The 17,433-nt window shown below is 46.6% G+C and overlaps 1 protein-coding gene across 1 annotated transcript in view; it reads left to right on the top strand.

Annotated features, from left to right (window-relative positions):
* The first annotated feature begins 23 nt into the window (after nucleotides 1–23).
* SYPL1 (synaptophysin like 1) overlaps nucleotides 24–17,433 on the top strand; it is a 39,283-nt gene continuing 21,873 nt past the window's right edge. The window contains exons 1-3 of the mRNA XM_029615902.1: nucleotides 24–250; nucleotides 3,803–3,930; nucleotides 12,450–12,654. Coding sequence (XP_029471762.1) covers nucleotides 182–250; nucleotides 3,803–3,930; nucleotides 12,450–12,654 — 402 coding nt within the window. The 5' untranslated portion in view covers nucleotides 24–181. The remainder of the gene's footprint in view (nucleotides 251–3,802; nucleotides 3,931–12,449; nucleotides 12,655–17,433) is intronic.

Here is a 17,433-nt window from a genome sequence, read left to right as displayed (position 1 = left end):
CTCGCAGTGCGACAGCCCATTCCTGGCGCGCGCGGTGGGGGGCGTGTGTGTGTGTGTGTGTGTGGAAGGAATTTCCCGGGCCGGACCTCGCCCTGTCACGCAGGTACGGCGGGAAGGCGGGGCCGCTGGACGTCTCTCCGTGCGCCCTTAGGCTCGGTCTTTGTGTTTCCCGTTGTAAAGGATGGCGGGCCTGCAGGTCGACTTCACTCCACTCAAGGAGCCACTCGGCTTCATCAAAGTGCTGCAGTGGGTGAGTGAGCTGTGCCGTGTCCGGGACGGGGCGCTGACCGAGCCCGCGCTCGCTCTCCTGCTCTGAGGAAAGAGCCAGGGAGGGTGGGTACACCTCAGAGGCGGGCAGCAGCGAGGGACACCTGAGGCCGCGGCGCAGGCACACCTTTAGGCCTGGGGTGGGGAAGGTAAAGCGAGGCCGAGCTGCAGAGATACCTCGGGGTGGGTGCGATAGAGTCGTTTCATGTGAAGGGAGACGCGGAGGCGCTGCCGGCGCAGAGACCTGCTTAGGTCAGAGGCTGGGGCCTGCACGGAGCTGCTGGGCCGGATCACGAGCTCCGGGGGGGCGGAGGGAAGGAGCGGCTCCTGCTGTCGCTCCAGAGTCCGCCCTGGGCTCCAAGCGCTTCCTCAGGTGGCATCGAATAGATCTCGCAGATTGCTACTACATTTGTTTCCACCCAACACTCGATCTCGGCTCTTTCGTCGGGGAAGAAAGTGCTTTTTACTTCTTAAACGTTTATGCTGGCTAAAGGTTTAAAAGAAAATAAATCTGGAAGGCTATTTCTAAGCTGTCAGTTTTTTCCAGTTTGGATGGGTTTTACTCTAAAACAAGTTATGTAGTTATTTTTGACTAAAGAACGATAGTCTACATATGTGAATTATAGTGACTACATAGAAAAGAATGTATTAAACATCTGTTATTGATCATCTCTTGCCTGGGTCGTTTCTCACAAATTAGTCTTGCAGTATCAAACTGTAGAGGTGGAAGATGAAAATCTTATGAAAACATTGGTTGATATGTTCAGTAAATGATTCAGAACCTTGATTGGTTTCCAGTCATTCTTGTGGGCAAGCAGAATTCAGAAAGATAACTTTTATGCTTTACAGGGGGTTCTAATCAAGGATCCTAGTTTCCTACAGCAGTTCAGTGATTGTGCCCCAAGGATTAGAAGGTTATGCAGCACAATTTGAGGTTCTGTGGCATATTTGCATATAATTGTATATACATAGATTATAAACTTTCAAGAAAAAAATGTTACATCTTAAAACACTTTTTAACTTAAATTTAGATACACAATAGAATATTTTTCTCTTAGAACTTTTTTCACCTTTTTTTTTTGTCCAGTTTCCTTCACACTTTTCTCCTTTCTTTTTACTCTTCTCCCTTGGCTATAGCCTTACAACCAGCCTCAGAAGGGGAGAATTTTTTTTTTTAATTCCTTAAAAATAGATGATCATGTAAGTTCCTCCTGTTCAGAAACTTCCACCATTTTTTATGTATAAATAAGAGTGCACTGTTTTGCTGATTGCCACAAACAATATACATTTCTAGAAGCACCTGGTTTCATAAATAGGAATACAAGGTAGGGGTCTAAAGAGAGACTTGGAGGAGGAAATTCTAAAATCTGGGAGTGTTGCCGTGCTGGAAGAACTATTCTCAACAGTTTGGTCACCATGCTAAATGCTGTGACTGCTGCCTCTTTTTCTCTTACCATCCAATCCCTTTTATATATTTTCTTCAAGGGAAAATCTTTTTTATTTAAAGAAACTGTGAAAAAATATCAGAGTAAATAGGAGCCAGACAGAAGACTGTTCAGAAGGAGCCTAAGAAACAGGAAGATGTTTTGAAAATGCTAGCTATTATGACTTTTCAAACTGATATATGTAATTGGCGTCTTTGCTAACAATTAGGAAGGTTATTGAAGTAGTTAACACTGAATTATTTTTCAAAAAGGTGGCTAATCATAATGATTTAGCTTGGGAGCAGAAGACATTGAAGACTGTCAAGTCACTCCTCCTTACCTGTATGTGTAGAGCAGAGCTTTCCAAACTGTGTGTCGGGACACGTTAGTGTGTCGCCTGCAGTGTGCAGGTGTGTCGCGCAAGCCAGGTCAACTCTGATGCGAGTTTGGGCTTTTTTTTTTTCTAGAGATTCACTTTTTTTTTTTCAGTTTATGGGTTGCTTATTATTGGGTGATTTTTGCTGTCAATCGCGTTTTTTGGGGGGGCTTGGTGGGTGGAACGAGCCCAGCCATCCTTGCATTGGCTGCTGCTGCCGATGAGGCCTGGCCATGAGGAGTACTGACTGCAAGCAGCAGTGTCTGGTGATCATGGAAGGGAGTGAAGCACTTAACTGGCAACAATCAAAAAGACGAGGTACATGAGTGTGGGGGCCAGACATGTGCTGGGGAGAGAGAGATGAGTGAGTGGGGGGCAAACATGCTGGGGGGGACAGACATGTGCTTGAGGGGGAGAGATATGAGTGTATGGGGGCCAGACATGTGCTGGGGGGAGGAGAGAGATGAGTGTGTGGGGGACAGACAATTTGTTTTATTATTGTTTCTCATAAATTATAACAATAACATGAATCTTGGAATATATATTTTTAATATAAATTTAAGGTTTTCATGAGATAGGTTGTGTCGTGAAACATTTTATTTATGTATATATTTAAGGAAACATACATAAATTGTTGAAATATGTTTCGTTCGTTTAACCTTTAACCTCTGGTTTACTAGTAGACTGAATTACCGTGTCGTGAAATTATGTTTGTCTAAAAAGTGTGTCACCAACATGAAAAGTTTGGAAAGCTCTGGTGTAGAGGGTTACAATGAGGGCAGCAATATGTTCTCTGCCATCAGTGGGGCGTGTGGGAGGGCACAACATTATTGCCTTAAATTGCAGCATGGGTACCTCATAACTTTGATTATGAGTAGTAGTTGAGAAACTGGAACTGGTGCTATATATATTTTTTTTCTTTTTTAAATTTTTCTTTTGCACTTAAAATCATCAAATTTTAAAAATAGTGTTTTAAATATGCTCTTATGAGAGGTAATGCAGAGCACTTCTCTATGAGAATGCAGGAAGATGTCCACCAAAGTGATAAATCCTTACTTTTGTCCTAGAAACACATCACTAGATGGTGAAATAGAAAGTGTATATTGGCTCCCTCAAGGCTTTGAACGGCCTTCTGCCCAAGGGCTTTGAGTGCCAGAAGAATTCTCACTCTTGAATTCTAGGCAACATCTTTTATAGGGTTATGAACTTCTTGATTTTCAATGGGGGTGGGAAAGATGTGAAAAAAATCTTCCAAGTGCTGAGCAGTATGGAAAATCTAGTTTGAAGCAGATTGACCTGATGGGGTTTTTTTTTTTAAAGCAAGCTATGTTGGTATCTGATTTGAACAAAATTATTCGTGGATATTTGCACCACAACAGTCCAGATTTTCTGTAATGTTTATTCCCGGACAGCAGTTTTCTAATCATTAGAGCGGAACTTGAAAAAAATCAGATTAGCAGCTTGGATGTGCTGTGTAAAAAACACTTTCCAAACTGCTATCTTGCTGTTCTGTTCTTTACTTTTGAATTTCCAGTTACCTGGCCCCACTGAGGCCTGATCTACTGTTGGGTTCACACCCCTGCACGAGGTTCGCTGGCACAGAGGGCAGGAGATGTCTACATGTTTAACTGCCAAACATAACATTAAAGTTGTTGAAAGGGATCTAAGTTCAATATGTCGTCTTTATTATAAAAGAGGTTTTACATTGCATGTTCTGTGTTGTCTTTATATATAGATTTTCTCAATATTTGCATTTGCCACCTGTGGAGGTTATAGTGGCAAAACTGAGTTTTCTATGCAATGCAAAAATACAACATTTAGTAAAAATGTTACAGCTACAGCTTCCTTTGGATACCCATTCCAGTGAGTATTCCATTTTTATTTTTGTCATTAATGCCTCTCCTTCATGCCTGAAATTAAAAAAAAAAAAAAAAAGTGCTTAATGTTTTCATTTTAATTGCATGTGAAATTAACTGAAAAAATAAGGGAGCAGGGAGGTGTAAGTAGTCAGTAATCAGTAGGGTCTTGCCCAAAGATGAAAATGGAAGATTTCCTAGCGTGTAGCAGATGGACTCAGGACCAATGGGTATTGTGTACTCCTGATAGCAGATGGGAGACTGAGTCAGATTTCAAGCTGACGTCTGCCTACATATACCTGTTCAGGAAGCTTAGCTCTTCAATATTTCTCAGTCTCCTAAGCAGATAGGGACACTACACACACTTGCATATTGTTAGAAAATCCAAACCAAAGAAGAGAGAAATCTTACCTCTACAAGACGAGCCTTGCTCTCCTGCGGTGATACCTAAGGGTCCCTCCCCCAGTCTAGAATTCCTGAGGTGATTTCTGGGATCCATCAGAGGTAAGCCTCAGTCCGATTCCCGGCGTGGACTTAGCCCCTTGGGTGGCTTAGAGGCAGCGGGTGCAATATCAAGCGCGGTGGTGAAGGTAGGTTCCTCCCCCCCCCCCCCCCCCCCCGCCTGCAGCCGGAGACCGCCCGGCACGAAACCGGGAAACAGAGACCAGGTAAAGTAGAAAATGTTTTCTAAATCTCCGGTCTCCGAGGCTCAAATCGCCACACAGATCGTCCCTCCGGAGTCTGTGAAATCGGGTTGAGCAGCCCCGTCTGGGCTAGACCCTGATCCAGTGCGAGGGTCCACACTCATGGAGACCCTCCGTGGGGGGTGGGTGTCACAATCTTGCCTGCATGGTCTTTGGCGCCGTATTGTGCGCACAACGGTGCCGGACGCATAGCGGCCCGCATAAATGGCTCGAGTGCATAAATAGGTCCGTGCGCACAGTGGTACATACATCTCGCCCAGGCACGCACATTGTCGGCGCATCCAGAGGACACAACTAAGCCGCCCAGCGTGCGCACCTACGCACATAGACGAGTTTTTTGAGCCACTCTACGCGCACAAAGCATGGCACCGCCAGCCAAGAAAGCCACGGGACAAGCCCTCTGCTCAGCCTGCCACCTGAGAGCTGCACAACCTGAAGTGGCCTCCGCCCTATGCCGGCAGTGCGAAGAGGCTCAGGGGGAACCTAAGCAAGGCCCCCCACAGCCAGTAGAGGGATCCGGCTTCACCAATGATAGTACTCTGGACCACTGCATCTCCGACTCTGCACCCACTCGGGGGCACCTCAAGGGCCTCCACTGGATTCAATATGGACCCAGGGACCTTTCCTGGGTGGAATTCTTCAAAGGACTGCAAACCTTTGTCCAGGCACAATTGGTACCACCTGTGACACAGACCCAGTCCCCACCAGAAGCACAAGACCTTCCAAGTGCCTCTCGCACCTATCCAGATGCGCTCCATCCAGGCAAAAACCTCCCCTTGGGGGACACAAACACCTCAGGGGAGAAGAGTCTGACTCCCTGGAGGAAGGGGAAATACCCCCCTGGGATGGAACCATACCAAACCATGATGCGATTCTTCTCCAAAGACGAGTTACCAGATCTCGTGTCTCTGATCCTGAAGACGCTGGCCATTCCAGGCGTGAGTACCACAGCGGAGCCAAATTCGAAACCAGTTTGTCTGTCTCAGTCAGGCCTCATGCTATTTCCCAGTGCTGCAGGCCATACAACAACTGATTGACCTGGAATGGAATGCTCCAGAGGCCAGCTTCAAAGGAAGACGGGCCCTAGAAGCCCTATACCCCCTAGAACCCACAGCCAAAGAACTCTTACAATTTCCAAAATGGACACCATGGTCTGTGCTATCTCATAGCGCACAACCATCCCAGTCGAAGGAGGAGCTGCACTCAAAGATGCCCAGGACAGATGTCAGGAATCCATCCTTAAACAGTCATTTGATGTTGCAGCAATGATCCTCCAGATCGCTTCCTGCTGTACTGTGGTGATGCGTGCCTGCTTGCTTATCTCCAGAGACGCAACCACCTTTGCCGAAACATTAGAACCGGTGATAGCCTTCCTCACAGATGCAACCTCTGACCTGGTGCACACCTCAGCCAGGGGCGTTTCCTCCATAGTGGCAGCGAGAAGGCAACTATGGCTCCAAAATTGGTCAGCCCAAGTGACATCCAAGACTAACTTCACGAGTGCCTTTTAAAGGATCCCTCCTGTTCAGAAGTTAGCCAACAAATTGGGTGAGTCTCCAGTGCCTCGGTTACCAGAGGACAGGAACAAGAGAAATCAGCGCCTCCCCCGAAGAACCAAGGGCAGAGGAACCCAGCACTTCAGACCATACAAGCACCTCGCCCTGCAGGCAGGGGCCAGTTCTTTTGGAACAGACACAACAAGAGGGGAGCAGGCTCAGGTACAGGCCCCAGCCGCACCCCACGATGAAAATCAACAGACCCATCCACAGGAAGAAGCCATAGGGGGCAGACTTACCCTCTTCTACCAAAGATGGGTTGAGATAACATTAGACAAGTGGGTCCTAACCATCATTCGGGAAGGATACTACCTGAACTTCTACAGCATTCCCCCAGGCAAATTTTGTGAGATCACCGTGCCACTCCCTCTCCAAGAGGACGGCAGTGGAAACCACAATGACAAAACTACTCAGCCTAAAGGCAATAACCACAGTGCCCAAGCACCAAAAAATACTGGTCACTATTCCACCTATTTTATCATCCCCAAAATGGAGGGGACGTTCAGGCCCATCCTGGACCTAAAAACAGTCAATCTTTATCTGAGGGTACCACAGTTCCGCATGGAAACCCTAAGTTCAGTCATAAGGGCAGTACAACTGGGAGAATTCCTGACTTCTCTAGAACTGTCCGAAGCTTATCTCCACATCCCGGTCCATCACGACCATCAGCGCTTCCTACTCTTAGCGATACTGGACCATCATTACCTGTTCTGGGCGCTACCCTTCGGGCTAGCTATTGCTCCTTGGACGTTCACCAAGATCATGGTCGTAGTGGCGGCAACACTGAGGAAAGAAGAAATCCTCGTTCACCTGTATCTGGACAACTGGCTGGTCAGGGCAAAATCTCCAGAAGAAAGTTACCAGATGACCACCAGAGTCATGAATCTACTGCAGAATCTCAGGTGGGTCGTCAACACAGCCAAGAGCTACCTGCAGCCCTCCCAATCGCTAGAGTACATGGAAGTCTGGTTCGACACCAAGCAAGACAAGGTTGTCCTTCTCTTTCCCCCCCCCCCCCCCCCCACAAGGAGAAGGAAACTGATGGACCAGTTGCGAAAACTGTTGAACTATGCTCGCCCCAAGGCATGGGACTACCTCCAAGTCCTCAGTCTCATGACGACAACCCTAGATGTCGTCCCATGGGCAAGGGCCCACATGCGCCCACTACAACGTTACCTATTGTCACGATGGAACCCGATGTCCCAGAACTCCATTCACCTCCAGCTACCGGCAGAGGTTTGGGGCCAGCTCCAATGGTGGCTACAGGAAGACCATCTGAGCAAGGGAGTAAGACTATCCCCCCACAGATCTGGATCTTGCTCACCACGGATGCGAGCCTGCGAGGGTGGGGAGCCCACTGCCAGGAACTGACGGCCCAGGGGCAATGGGACAAGGAAGAGTAGGGATGGAACATAACCAACTGGAAGCCCAAGTAGTCAGACTGGCCTGCTTACAATTCAGTCACAGACTCCGGGGCGAATCTGTCAGTCATGTTGGACAACGCCACAACAGTTGCCTACATCAATCGCCAGGGAGGAACCAGAAGCCAACAGGTGTCCTTGGAAATAGACCCCCTAATGGCGTGGGCGGAAGCAAAGCTGCAAGGGATCTCGGCCGCCCACATCGCAAGAAAAGATAACATCACTGCGGACTACCTCAGCAGAGAGTCTAGACGCAGGGGAATGGACACTGTCGACCACAGCCTTTCAGTTGATAGTAAATCGCTGGGGAACCCCAGCTATGGATCTCCTGGCAACCTGGTCCAGTTCCCAAGTTCTTCAGCCGCAGACGAGAACTGCAATCCCGGGGAATTGACACCCTCTTCCAGACCTGGCCACAGGAAGACATGCTGTACGCTTTCCCCCATGGCCACTACTGGGCGGGATCATCCACAAGAGAGAACACCACAGGGGGCTAGTACTTCTAGTGGCCCCGGACTGGCCAAGAAGGCCATGGTATGCAGACATGCGAAGACATCTTGCGGGGATCCCTCTGCTTACCTCCGGCAAGGACCGATTCTCTCTTACGGCCTGGTCATTGAGAGGACTCTCCTGAAGAGCGGATACTCTAAGGCCGTGATTGACACCTTGCTCCGAGCACGCAAGTTCTCCACATCTCTAGCTTACATACAAATATGGAGAATATTCGAAGCCTGGTGTGAGGACCGTGAGATCCTTCCATGGACAGTCAAAATCCCCATGATCCTAGAATTTCTGCAGGACTGCTTGAAGAAGAGGTTGTCTCTCAAGGTTCAGGTGGCCACGCTGGCCTGCTTCAGAGCCAAAGTGGACGGCATCAGTCTATCAACCCATCCAGATGTTTCTCGCTTCCTGAGAGGGGTCAAACAAATCCAACCACCATTAAAGTGGCCGGTGCCCCTATGGAATCTCAATCTAGTACTAGACTTCCTAGCGGGAGCTTCCTTCAGACTTACTCGCGGTCTGTCACGGTGGCTCCTGACCTTGAAGACTGCATTCCTAGTGGCAATATGTTCAGCCCGTCACATCTCCGAGCTTCCAGCCCTATCCTGTCGAACCGTTCCTCAGGTTCACACCGGGATCCATACAATTACGCATGGTCCCCTCTTTTCTCCCGAAAGTGGTTTCTCAATTTCATCTAAACCAAACCATATCGTTACCATCTCCAGACGAACATAAGGACTCTGAAGACTCACGCTGTCTTCGCCATCTAAACATTGGCAGACTTCTAGTCCGATGCCTGGAAAGATTGGAATCCGTATGAAAGACGGACCACCTATTCGTCCTTCACAGTGGGAAGAAACAACGGGAAGCAGCCTCGTGGGCAACCATAGCCTGCTGGATCAAAGACGTAATCAGGGCAGCCTACGAAGAGGCAGGGAAACCTCCACCTCTACAAGTCAAGGCCCATTCTACAAGGGCCCAGGCAGTGTCCTGGGCAGAAACCAAGATACTGTCGCCTGCCGAGATCTGTCGGGCGGCGACGTGGTCCTCCATACATACCTTCTCCAGTTTCTACTGCTTGGATGTCCAGGCCTGGGAGGACACAACCTTTGCAAGGGCAGTACTAAGTGGGTCACGGGCAGCCTACCATCCTGTTTGGGAGTAGCTTTTGTACATCCCATTGGTCCTGAGTCCATCTGCTACACGCTAGGAAATGGGAGAAATTACTTATTTGATCATTTCGTTTTCCTTAGTGTAGACAGATGGACTCGGCACACCGCCCACAGCTGCCCCGAAATCCAGAAACCTCGGGTGACTATTCCCAAGAACAAGACAAGCACGGGTAAGCCAGATATTACCCCTAGTTCAAGACACCCTAGTTGCTGGGTGTCAGTGTTATTTGGTTGAGTGCACTGGTGGTCTCCAATTTGGAAATCAGTTGAACCAGTCCTAGTTAACCAACTTAATCAAGTTATTAAAACACACATATATCCACAATTGCTTTTCAAGGAGAATACTGAAGAGCTAAGCTTCCTGCACAGGTATATGTAGGCTGACGTAAGCTTGAAATCTTGACTCAGTCTCCCATCTGCTATCAGGAGTACACTATACCCATTGGTCCTGAGTCCATCTGTCTACACTAAGGAAAACAAAATTTATCAGGTAAGTAATTTCTCCATTATATTGCACCATTACAATATAAAAATATACATGAATGTACCTTATGATCTATGGATTATCAATTGTTTGACTGGAGTGGGCTCTGACTACTACAAATATATTTCTGTTTACAGCTATAAATAATGTATAGGTCTATTTAAATTATTTTGTTTTCTTTAATTTTGTAGGGGGAAAAATGTAGATCGAGCTGCCAGACTTACTAACAGGCTGATACAGTACAGTGTGCTCCGGAGCGCACTGTTAGCCTGCTATTGGACACGCACTTTCCCTTACCCCTTATTCAGTAAGGGGAGGAAAACGCGCGTCCAACCTGCGACACCTAATAGCGCCCTCAACATGCAAATGCTTGTTGATGGCCCTATTAGGTATGCGCGTGGGATACAGAAAGTAAAATGTGCAGCCAAGCTGTCGGCGCTAATTTCTTCCGGCACCGGGAAAGTGCACAGAAAAGCAGTAAACTGCTTTTCTGTGCACCCTCCGACTTAATATCATGGGGATTATTAAGTCGGAGGTCCCAAAGAGTAAAAAAAAAAAAAAAAAAATTCGGCCCGCGGCTGTCGGGCCGAAAACCGGACGCTCCATTTTGCCGGCGTCCGGTTTCCAAGCCCGTAGCTGTCAGCGGGCTCGAGAACAGACGCCGGCAAAATTGAGTATCTGCTTGTCAAACCCACTGACAGCCGCCGCTCCTGTGAAAAAGGAGGCACTAGGGACGTGATAGTGTCCCTAGCGCCTCCTTTTCCCCGTTTCTACCGCGCCACCTAATTTGCATACTGCATCGCGCGCACCGGCAAAGGGCCGGTGCGCGTGCTGGGAGAGCAGGCGTTCGTCCGCTCTCCCGCGGACTTTACTGTATCGGCCAGACTGTGTGCAGATACTTGTGGATGAAATGTGTGATGTTGTGACTTGCCACTAATAGTAGTAACTAGAGATGTGAATCGGTACCAGAATCGGTTCGGATTTCAGTTCCGATTCACATCTCTAGTAGTAACCCTTCCCAGCCTGCCTGTTATGCTGTAATTCCTGCCCTCTGCTACAGGCCACTTCTGTGAACAGCTTGATGGCTTAAATGACCACAGTAATGGAGCGTCAAAAGGAATAGAGAGAACTGTTTAACATCCATATTTTACTTTAGATTTAGCACATGCCTTTTTCATTGGTAGCTCAAGGCGAGTTACATTCAGATAGTGTAGGTATTTTCATGTCCCCAGAGGGCTTAAAATCCAAGGACTCTATATTTACTAAGCATTTTTCCCCATAGAGAGAGAATCGGAGGAAACCTTTTTAGTAAACAGGCCCCTAAGTTTGTCCCTAAGGCAATGGAACGGAAATGGCTTGTTCAAGGTCACAAGGAGCATCTTACAGCTGCCTTAACCGCTAGGCTGTTACTCCACAAGCTGCTCATTTTGGGGCCGATGCACGGAAAGAGGGCGCCGAGTGTTGAGCGCCCACTTTCCTAATGCACCCCCAGGCACCTCTCCTGGGGGCGTCATGCAATATTTTAATTAGGGGTTGCCCTGTCAAGGAGGCGCTATGGTTGATTGCGCTCCCCTAGTGCCTCCTTGACAGCCAGCACCCGGGAGTGGTCGGCTATCAGTGGCTGACCGCTGGTTAAGAAAACAGATGTCTAATTTATCTGCCCACAGCCACGGATTTGGAAAATGAATGCTGGTTAACTGAGTGTCCGTTTCCTGAACCTGTCTGCTGGCACTTTTTTTAACCTTTCGTTCCTCTGATTTAATATTGCCATGATATTAAGTTGGAGGATGTACAGAGAAGCAGTATTTTCTGCTTTTCTGTACAACTTTTTGGGGTGCTCAGAAATTAACGCCTGCTCTGGGCAGGCGTTAAGGTCTGAGCATAAAAATGCATATTGGGGACACTTTTTTTTTTACTGCATGTGGAGTGAATAACTAATAGCCTCGTCGACATGCAATTGCATGTGATGAGTGCTATTAGTTTCCTGGTGTGTTGTGGAGGCGTTAATCCTACATCCAACTGGATAAAACACTGCGCTCTGCTGTATTGCATTGGCTCCTTTGACTCTGTCCATTAGAAAAGAATGTTGCTGCAGAATTTCTTCTGCCTTCCAGAAGGGGATGTACAGGGATAAAAACCTAAGAGTTCAGTGTACCAAAAAATTGAGAGAGAGTTCCATAAATTTAGGGCAGGATTTCCCAAACCTGTCCTAGTGACCCAGCGAGTTGGGTTTTCAAGATAACCACGGTGAATGTGCAGGAGAGAAATCTGTATATTCTGGATCTCAGTGTATTCAAATTTCTTATGCATATTCATTGCCGTTATCCTGAAAACCCAACGGACTCTGTGATCAGCAGGACAGGTTTTGGAACATGATTTGTCAAGTCTTTTTTTCCATAGACACATAATGGGAGAAAAGCCTTAGTGAACCAGGCTGGTTTACATAGTTTGATTACTCTCCTCCCAGCCTCTGTTTGGGTGTGTTGACTATTGGATTTTGGAACTACAGAACTAACCTAAATGGTTATGGCTGAACTTGCAGTGTGATAGATCTGCATGTAGTTAATTTTTTTTTTCAATATAGTAAATACTCTCATAATTGTAATTTTATGTAAAAGCAAGTTAAGAAGGCTTTCTGTCTGTATTGGAAACTTATTTTAGTTATGCTTTCTCTCCTTTGTATTTTAGGTTAAATAATGTGAAGTTTGCTGTATCTGAAGTCAGTGTTTGTGGCCAACCCTGGACAGATTTATTCCTTAGAGGGGGTTACTCCTCCTCATCCCAGTTCTTTGTCAGTGTTGCAGTCTTTGCATTCCTTTATTGCATTGGTGCACTTGTGTTGTACGTTGGTTACATGCACATGTATCGGGAGTCTCGGAAACTACCAATGACTGTAAGTTTTATTCATGCAAATTTCCCCCTCCCTCTTTTTTTAACCTGGCTTTTGTTCCAGCATCTACAGTGTCTGTATAAAGTCTACGCCCCTTGAAGATTTTTCACATTTTGTTTTGTCAGTGCATAAGACTTGCATGCATTTAAATGAGTTATTTCCCACTCAATAGGTTCCACCCCTTTCAGGGCCAACAATGTGGCTTTTTTGGGGGGGGGGAGGGGCAAAGCATTTACATATATAAAAAACAAAACTGAAATCCAACAGTTGGATAAATCTTCAGCCCCCCCCCCCCCCGAATCAGTACTTGATGTAGGCACTTTTGGCAGCAATTGCCACTGTGAGTCTCTTGGGTAGTTTCCCCAATTTTGTACACCTAGATTTCATTCCTTATTGTCCAAACAAGTAGGTTGTCCCTCCCCACCAGCAGATGGAGACAGCAGAAAAACTCAAAGCAGCTTTTACCCCCCCCCCCCCCCCCAATCCCATAGGGGTTTGGTGTTGCCTTCCCCTCTTCAGTATAATGCCATTAGCTGATGTGAACAGGTTGAGGGAATCTATAGCCCTCAGCTACCCTGGTAAGTGAATCAGATTTGGTTTGGGATGGAGTTCCCCCTACAGCAGGGGTCCCCAACCACCGGTCCGCGGACCAGGACCGGGCCGTTGGGGTTTTTTTGCCGGTCCGCGGTGCCGCCAAGACCGGCAGATGTGTTGCGTGCTCCCGGTCTCTCCCGCTGCTCTTCCTTCCCTGCTGCCGTTGCCGCCGGGCTATCAGCACGTTCAAGCCCAGTGGGAACGGCAGCGGTGCAAGAAGCTGTGGCGCACGCGGCTGGCCTTTTCTTCTTCCCGCGCCTGCCTTCCCCCGTGACCCGGAGCAGGAAGTGATACACAGAGCGGTGTGCGGGAAGGAGAAAGGCCGTGCCGCGTGGAAAAGTGGCAGCAGCAGCATCGGCCCCAGAACAATCAAAGCAGATGATGATCGGGAAAGGAGACACAGCATGAGCCTCCCGCGGCCGACAGGATTCTTCTTTCTTGGCCTGCGGGGGCTGGAGGAGGAGGCTGCTGCAGCTACCATTTGTGCTCGGGGGGGGGGGGGGAAGAGAGGAAGTGAGGGAGAGAGAGTGAAGCTGCCTGCCCGCCTGTGTGTGAGTGAAACTGGTCAGAGAGCTGGTGTGTGTGTATATGTGAGAGACAATGAGTGATTGCTCAGGGAGATGACTGATGTGTGTGTGTGAGAAATCTGGGTATGTGAGAAAGCATGGGCGTAAGAAGCCTGATGTTTGGGGGGGGGGGGGTGTGAAAAAAAGCATGGGAGTGAGAAGCCTGTGTGCATGCATGAGAGAGAGAGACTGGTTGGTAAGGTGACGGGGTGTGTGAGAGAGAGACTGGTGTGTGTGAATGTGAGAGAGAATGTGATTCAGGGAATGAGAAGCCTGAGCACGTGGAGAGTGAGCATGGAAATGAGAGACTGGTGTGTGTGTATAACAGAGAAAGTGATTATGGGAATGAGAAGCCTGTGCATGTGGAGAGAACAAGCATGGGAGTGAGACTGGTGTGTGTGTGAGAGAGAGAGACAGAGAAAGTGATTGAGTGAAAAGCCCGTATACGTAAGTAGAACACGGGAGTGGGAAGCCTGTGTGTGTATGGCATGAGAGAAGCTGTTCAGGAAGGTGACTGGTGTGTGTGTCAAAGACTGTTTGGGAGATGATTGGTGTGTGAGACAGAAACTGGTCATGGGGGCATGACTGGTATGGTGTGTGTGTGTGAGAGAGACATGGGCACTAAGGAAGAGGACCATAAGTTTAGAGCTTAGCTTCTACTGCTGCTTCTGGTGTGTGCCATGGCCTGCATGGAAGGGGAGTAGGAGAGCTGCTGGAGGGGGTAAGTAAAGGTGGCTGCTTAAGTTTTTTTTGTTTGTTTTTTTTTTCTTGATTGACTGCCATTTTAATTATGTGATGTCTGCTTTTTTGAAATATTTTATTGGTGTTTGGAGAATGTTTAATAGTTATGAGTTTTTAATTGTTGGATGTTATTCTGTTCATAGCTGTTTTGAAACATTTATTCTGCTTATTAGTATAGTTTTACAATTATTTCTGTGTGGGGATGTATAGCTGCTTGCTAGTTCTGTTTTCCTAATAAGAGGTGTATTGGATTTTAGGACCTGATTTAATATTTGTAATGTTGCCTTTTCATAGATAGGGTTGCTCCTGTTTGAGTGTATTCTATAACACAGGTGTAACTGTGTGCGGATTAGTTTATGTGCATTACTACAGATCCTGGGAGTATGTTAGGTCTGTTCTGTGTTACCGAGATGAGAGATTTTACTAGCATGTAAGCGTTTGTATCAGTCTTATTTGTTGTGTTTTCTCAAGAGGACATGCATTGGTGGTAAACTGCTGTCTCTTCATAAGTAGGGCTATTGAGCCTGGAAGTAGGAGTTTGAGTTGCTGTTACTGAGATGACACCAGAACCAGAATATCTTTTTTGTAGGGTGAGTTGTATGGGGAATGTCATAATTCTGCTTTACGTCCATTATTGTGGGTCAGGGGGGTTCCTGTGGATGCAAACTGTACTTTTACATCTAGCCCCGTGACTATCATGGGCCAGTGTGTCACGCATGTGAGAACCTATAGTGAGCTGAGTCACATTCACATTATAAATGTCGTTATTAAATGAGTATGCACTAAAATCCAGCCCCTGCCGGGCCATGGAAAAATGGTCTTACTTGAAGCCGGTCCCTGGTGCAAAAAAGGTTGGGGACCACTGCCCTACAGTACCTAGCAGCAGCTCACACGGCCAACACTGTGATCATACAGACAAATGCTTTGAGCTGACATTCTTGAGAATCTGAATGTAAGGCCTGGCAGAAGTGGCCTGTGACCTACAGGCAGTCAGGTGGGACACCCAGGTGGATTTCAGATCAGTCCAGCAAAGCTCAGACAAGCAAGTACAGCCAAAAAAAGAAAGCAGGAGATCGGGGGTTTGGATATCCTTGAAGAACAAGGACTGGCAACCAGTTTTCTGTGTGTTTTCCCAACAGGAACCTGGACATTCCCTAGACTGGATTCTTAAAAGTGCAAACAGGTTCCCATTCCCCCAGTCAGAGGATTCTTCTAGGTTGTAAAAGAAAATGAAAGGAATCCTCTAGAATTTATAACTTAGGCTGTTGAGAGAACCAGGCTACATACCACCAGGGGTACAGCCTTCAGTGGTGTGAAAGAGTAACATTAGTGGACTGAAATTAGTTTGGAGTACAGTTTACAGAGGAGGCAATATTTCCCTTTGAGGGATACATTCTTTCAAGCTTGTTCTTCCACCGGTAGAGACTGAGATAAAGGCATAACTTGCAAATCTGCCCTCTGTGAGAAATTGACTCTGGGACACAGTACATGTAAGCTTTCTTGCTACTTTTTTGAATGGGATACTTTATTCTAAGAAATCAAGAACACAAGTCGTCTGCTATGGAAGGACTATTCCAGCTTGGAGCCTGAGTTTTTAGTTTTGAAGGGTTCTGGTTTCCCTTCCTCGCAAACATCTTTTGAGTTTTGTTTGAAATTAGTCTCCATTTGGCCTTTAGCAATTTTAATGGAAAAGATGTCTTTTGAGCCCACTACTATCACCTTTTAAGGATAGTATTTCACTTCTGTTGGAACAAGGGCCTTTCTTACTTCTGATGGTGAAAAAGTACAGCGATGTAGGACAGGAATGGCCATTCTCATCTTTGAGATGTTTGTAGATGACTAGTTTTTTGTTTTTTTTTTTTTCTTGGATAGGTCTTTGATGTGTTCTATTAAAGCATAGTCTATTCTAAGATATTGATTTCATGAGGAATCAAGGAGAATAAGTGCTTTGACCTGCTCCAGCAAGAATTTGCAGGTCTTAGAGAGCTGTCAAATCTACTCGATGAGGGTGCAGGACTCCTAATAGGCAGAATCAGAACCTGTCTTTTTCCAGAGGATAATGGCAGGGCAGCGCTCTTGTCTCTGTTGCATCCCTGCTGTAAGGACCTCAGAGTGGGTGTGCAAGCCAAGAAAGGCTATACCTTGGAACGTAGAAGACGGATCTGTTGTGGCTTTAGTATATCTCACTTGTTTGGACTGGTCTGCCATGGACAGTAAAATTAAAATGTACCTGTTAATTTCCTTTCCTTTAGTCCTGTCAGACCATTTAAGAACCCAGCCAGGGAAGCCCCAAGGATCCAAGGGATCTTGGTCTGACAAGTTCAGAAAACTAGCAGTGAATATGTTGGTGCCCACTTTGAAGGTAGTTGGCATAATCTGACATTGGTGTAGGGATTATCTAATTTCTGGAAAAGTGATATACTGGGTTTATAAATATAAACATGACCATGAAGTGAAGTTTCTTGATTGCATCAGCTTTTGGTTGTAGTATTGATTTAGAAACCAAACTATTAACTTCTGTTGTCTTAGCTTTGACATAGAATACTGAAGAGCTGAATGCAGCACAAGACCCCTTAAGGGGGAGTGAAGTCAGCTTTGAGCTCTGTCACCATTATTGCTGGCAGGAGGGACAAGATCAGTCCAATGGTCTTTGGACTGATCTTGTCGGACTAAAGGAAAGGAAATTAACAGGTTGAGTTTAAATTTCATCTTATTAGATCATGTTTTACTAAATTGTTCAAGCATTGATGGATAGCAATCTTAAAGTCATGTCATGAATTTTCATTTAGATTGAGGTTTATTTATTTATTTATTTTATTTTATTTAAAAGGTTTTATATACCGACATTCATCAAAGATATCACATCGGTTCACAGCGTAAC

The sequence above is a fragment of the Rhinatrema bivittatum genome, chromosome 9, assembly GCF_901001135.1.
Source record: "Rhinatrema bivittatum chromosome 9, aRhiBiv1.1, whole genome shotgun sequence".
NCBI lineage: Eukaryota > Metazoa > Chordata > Amphibia > Gymnophiona > Rhinatrematidae > Rhinatrema > Rhinatrema bivittatum.
This window is presented reverse-complemented; position numbering and strand designations above follow the sequence as displayed.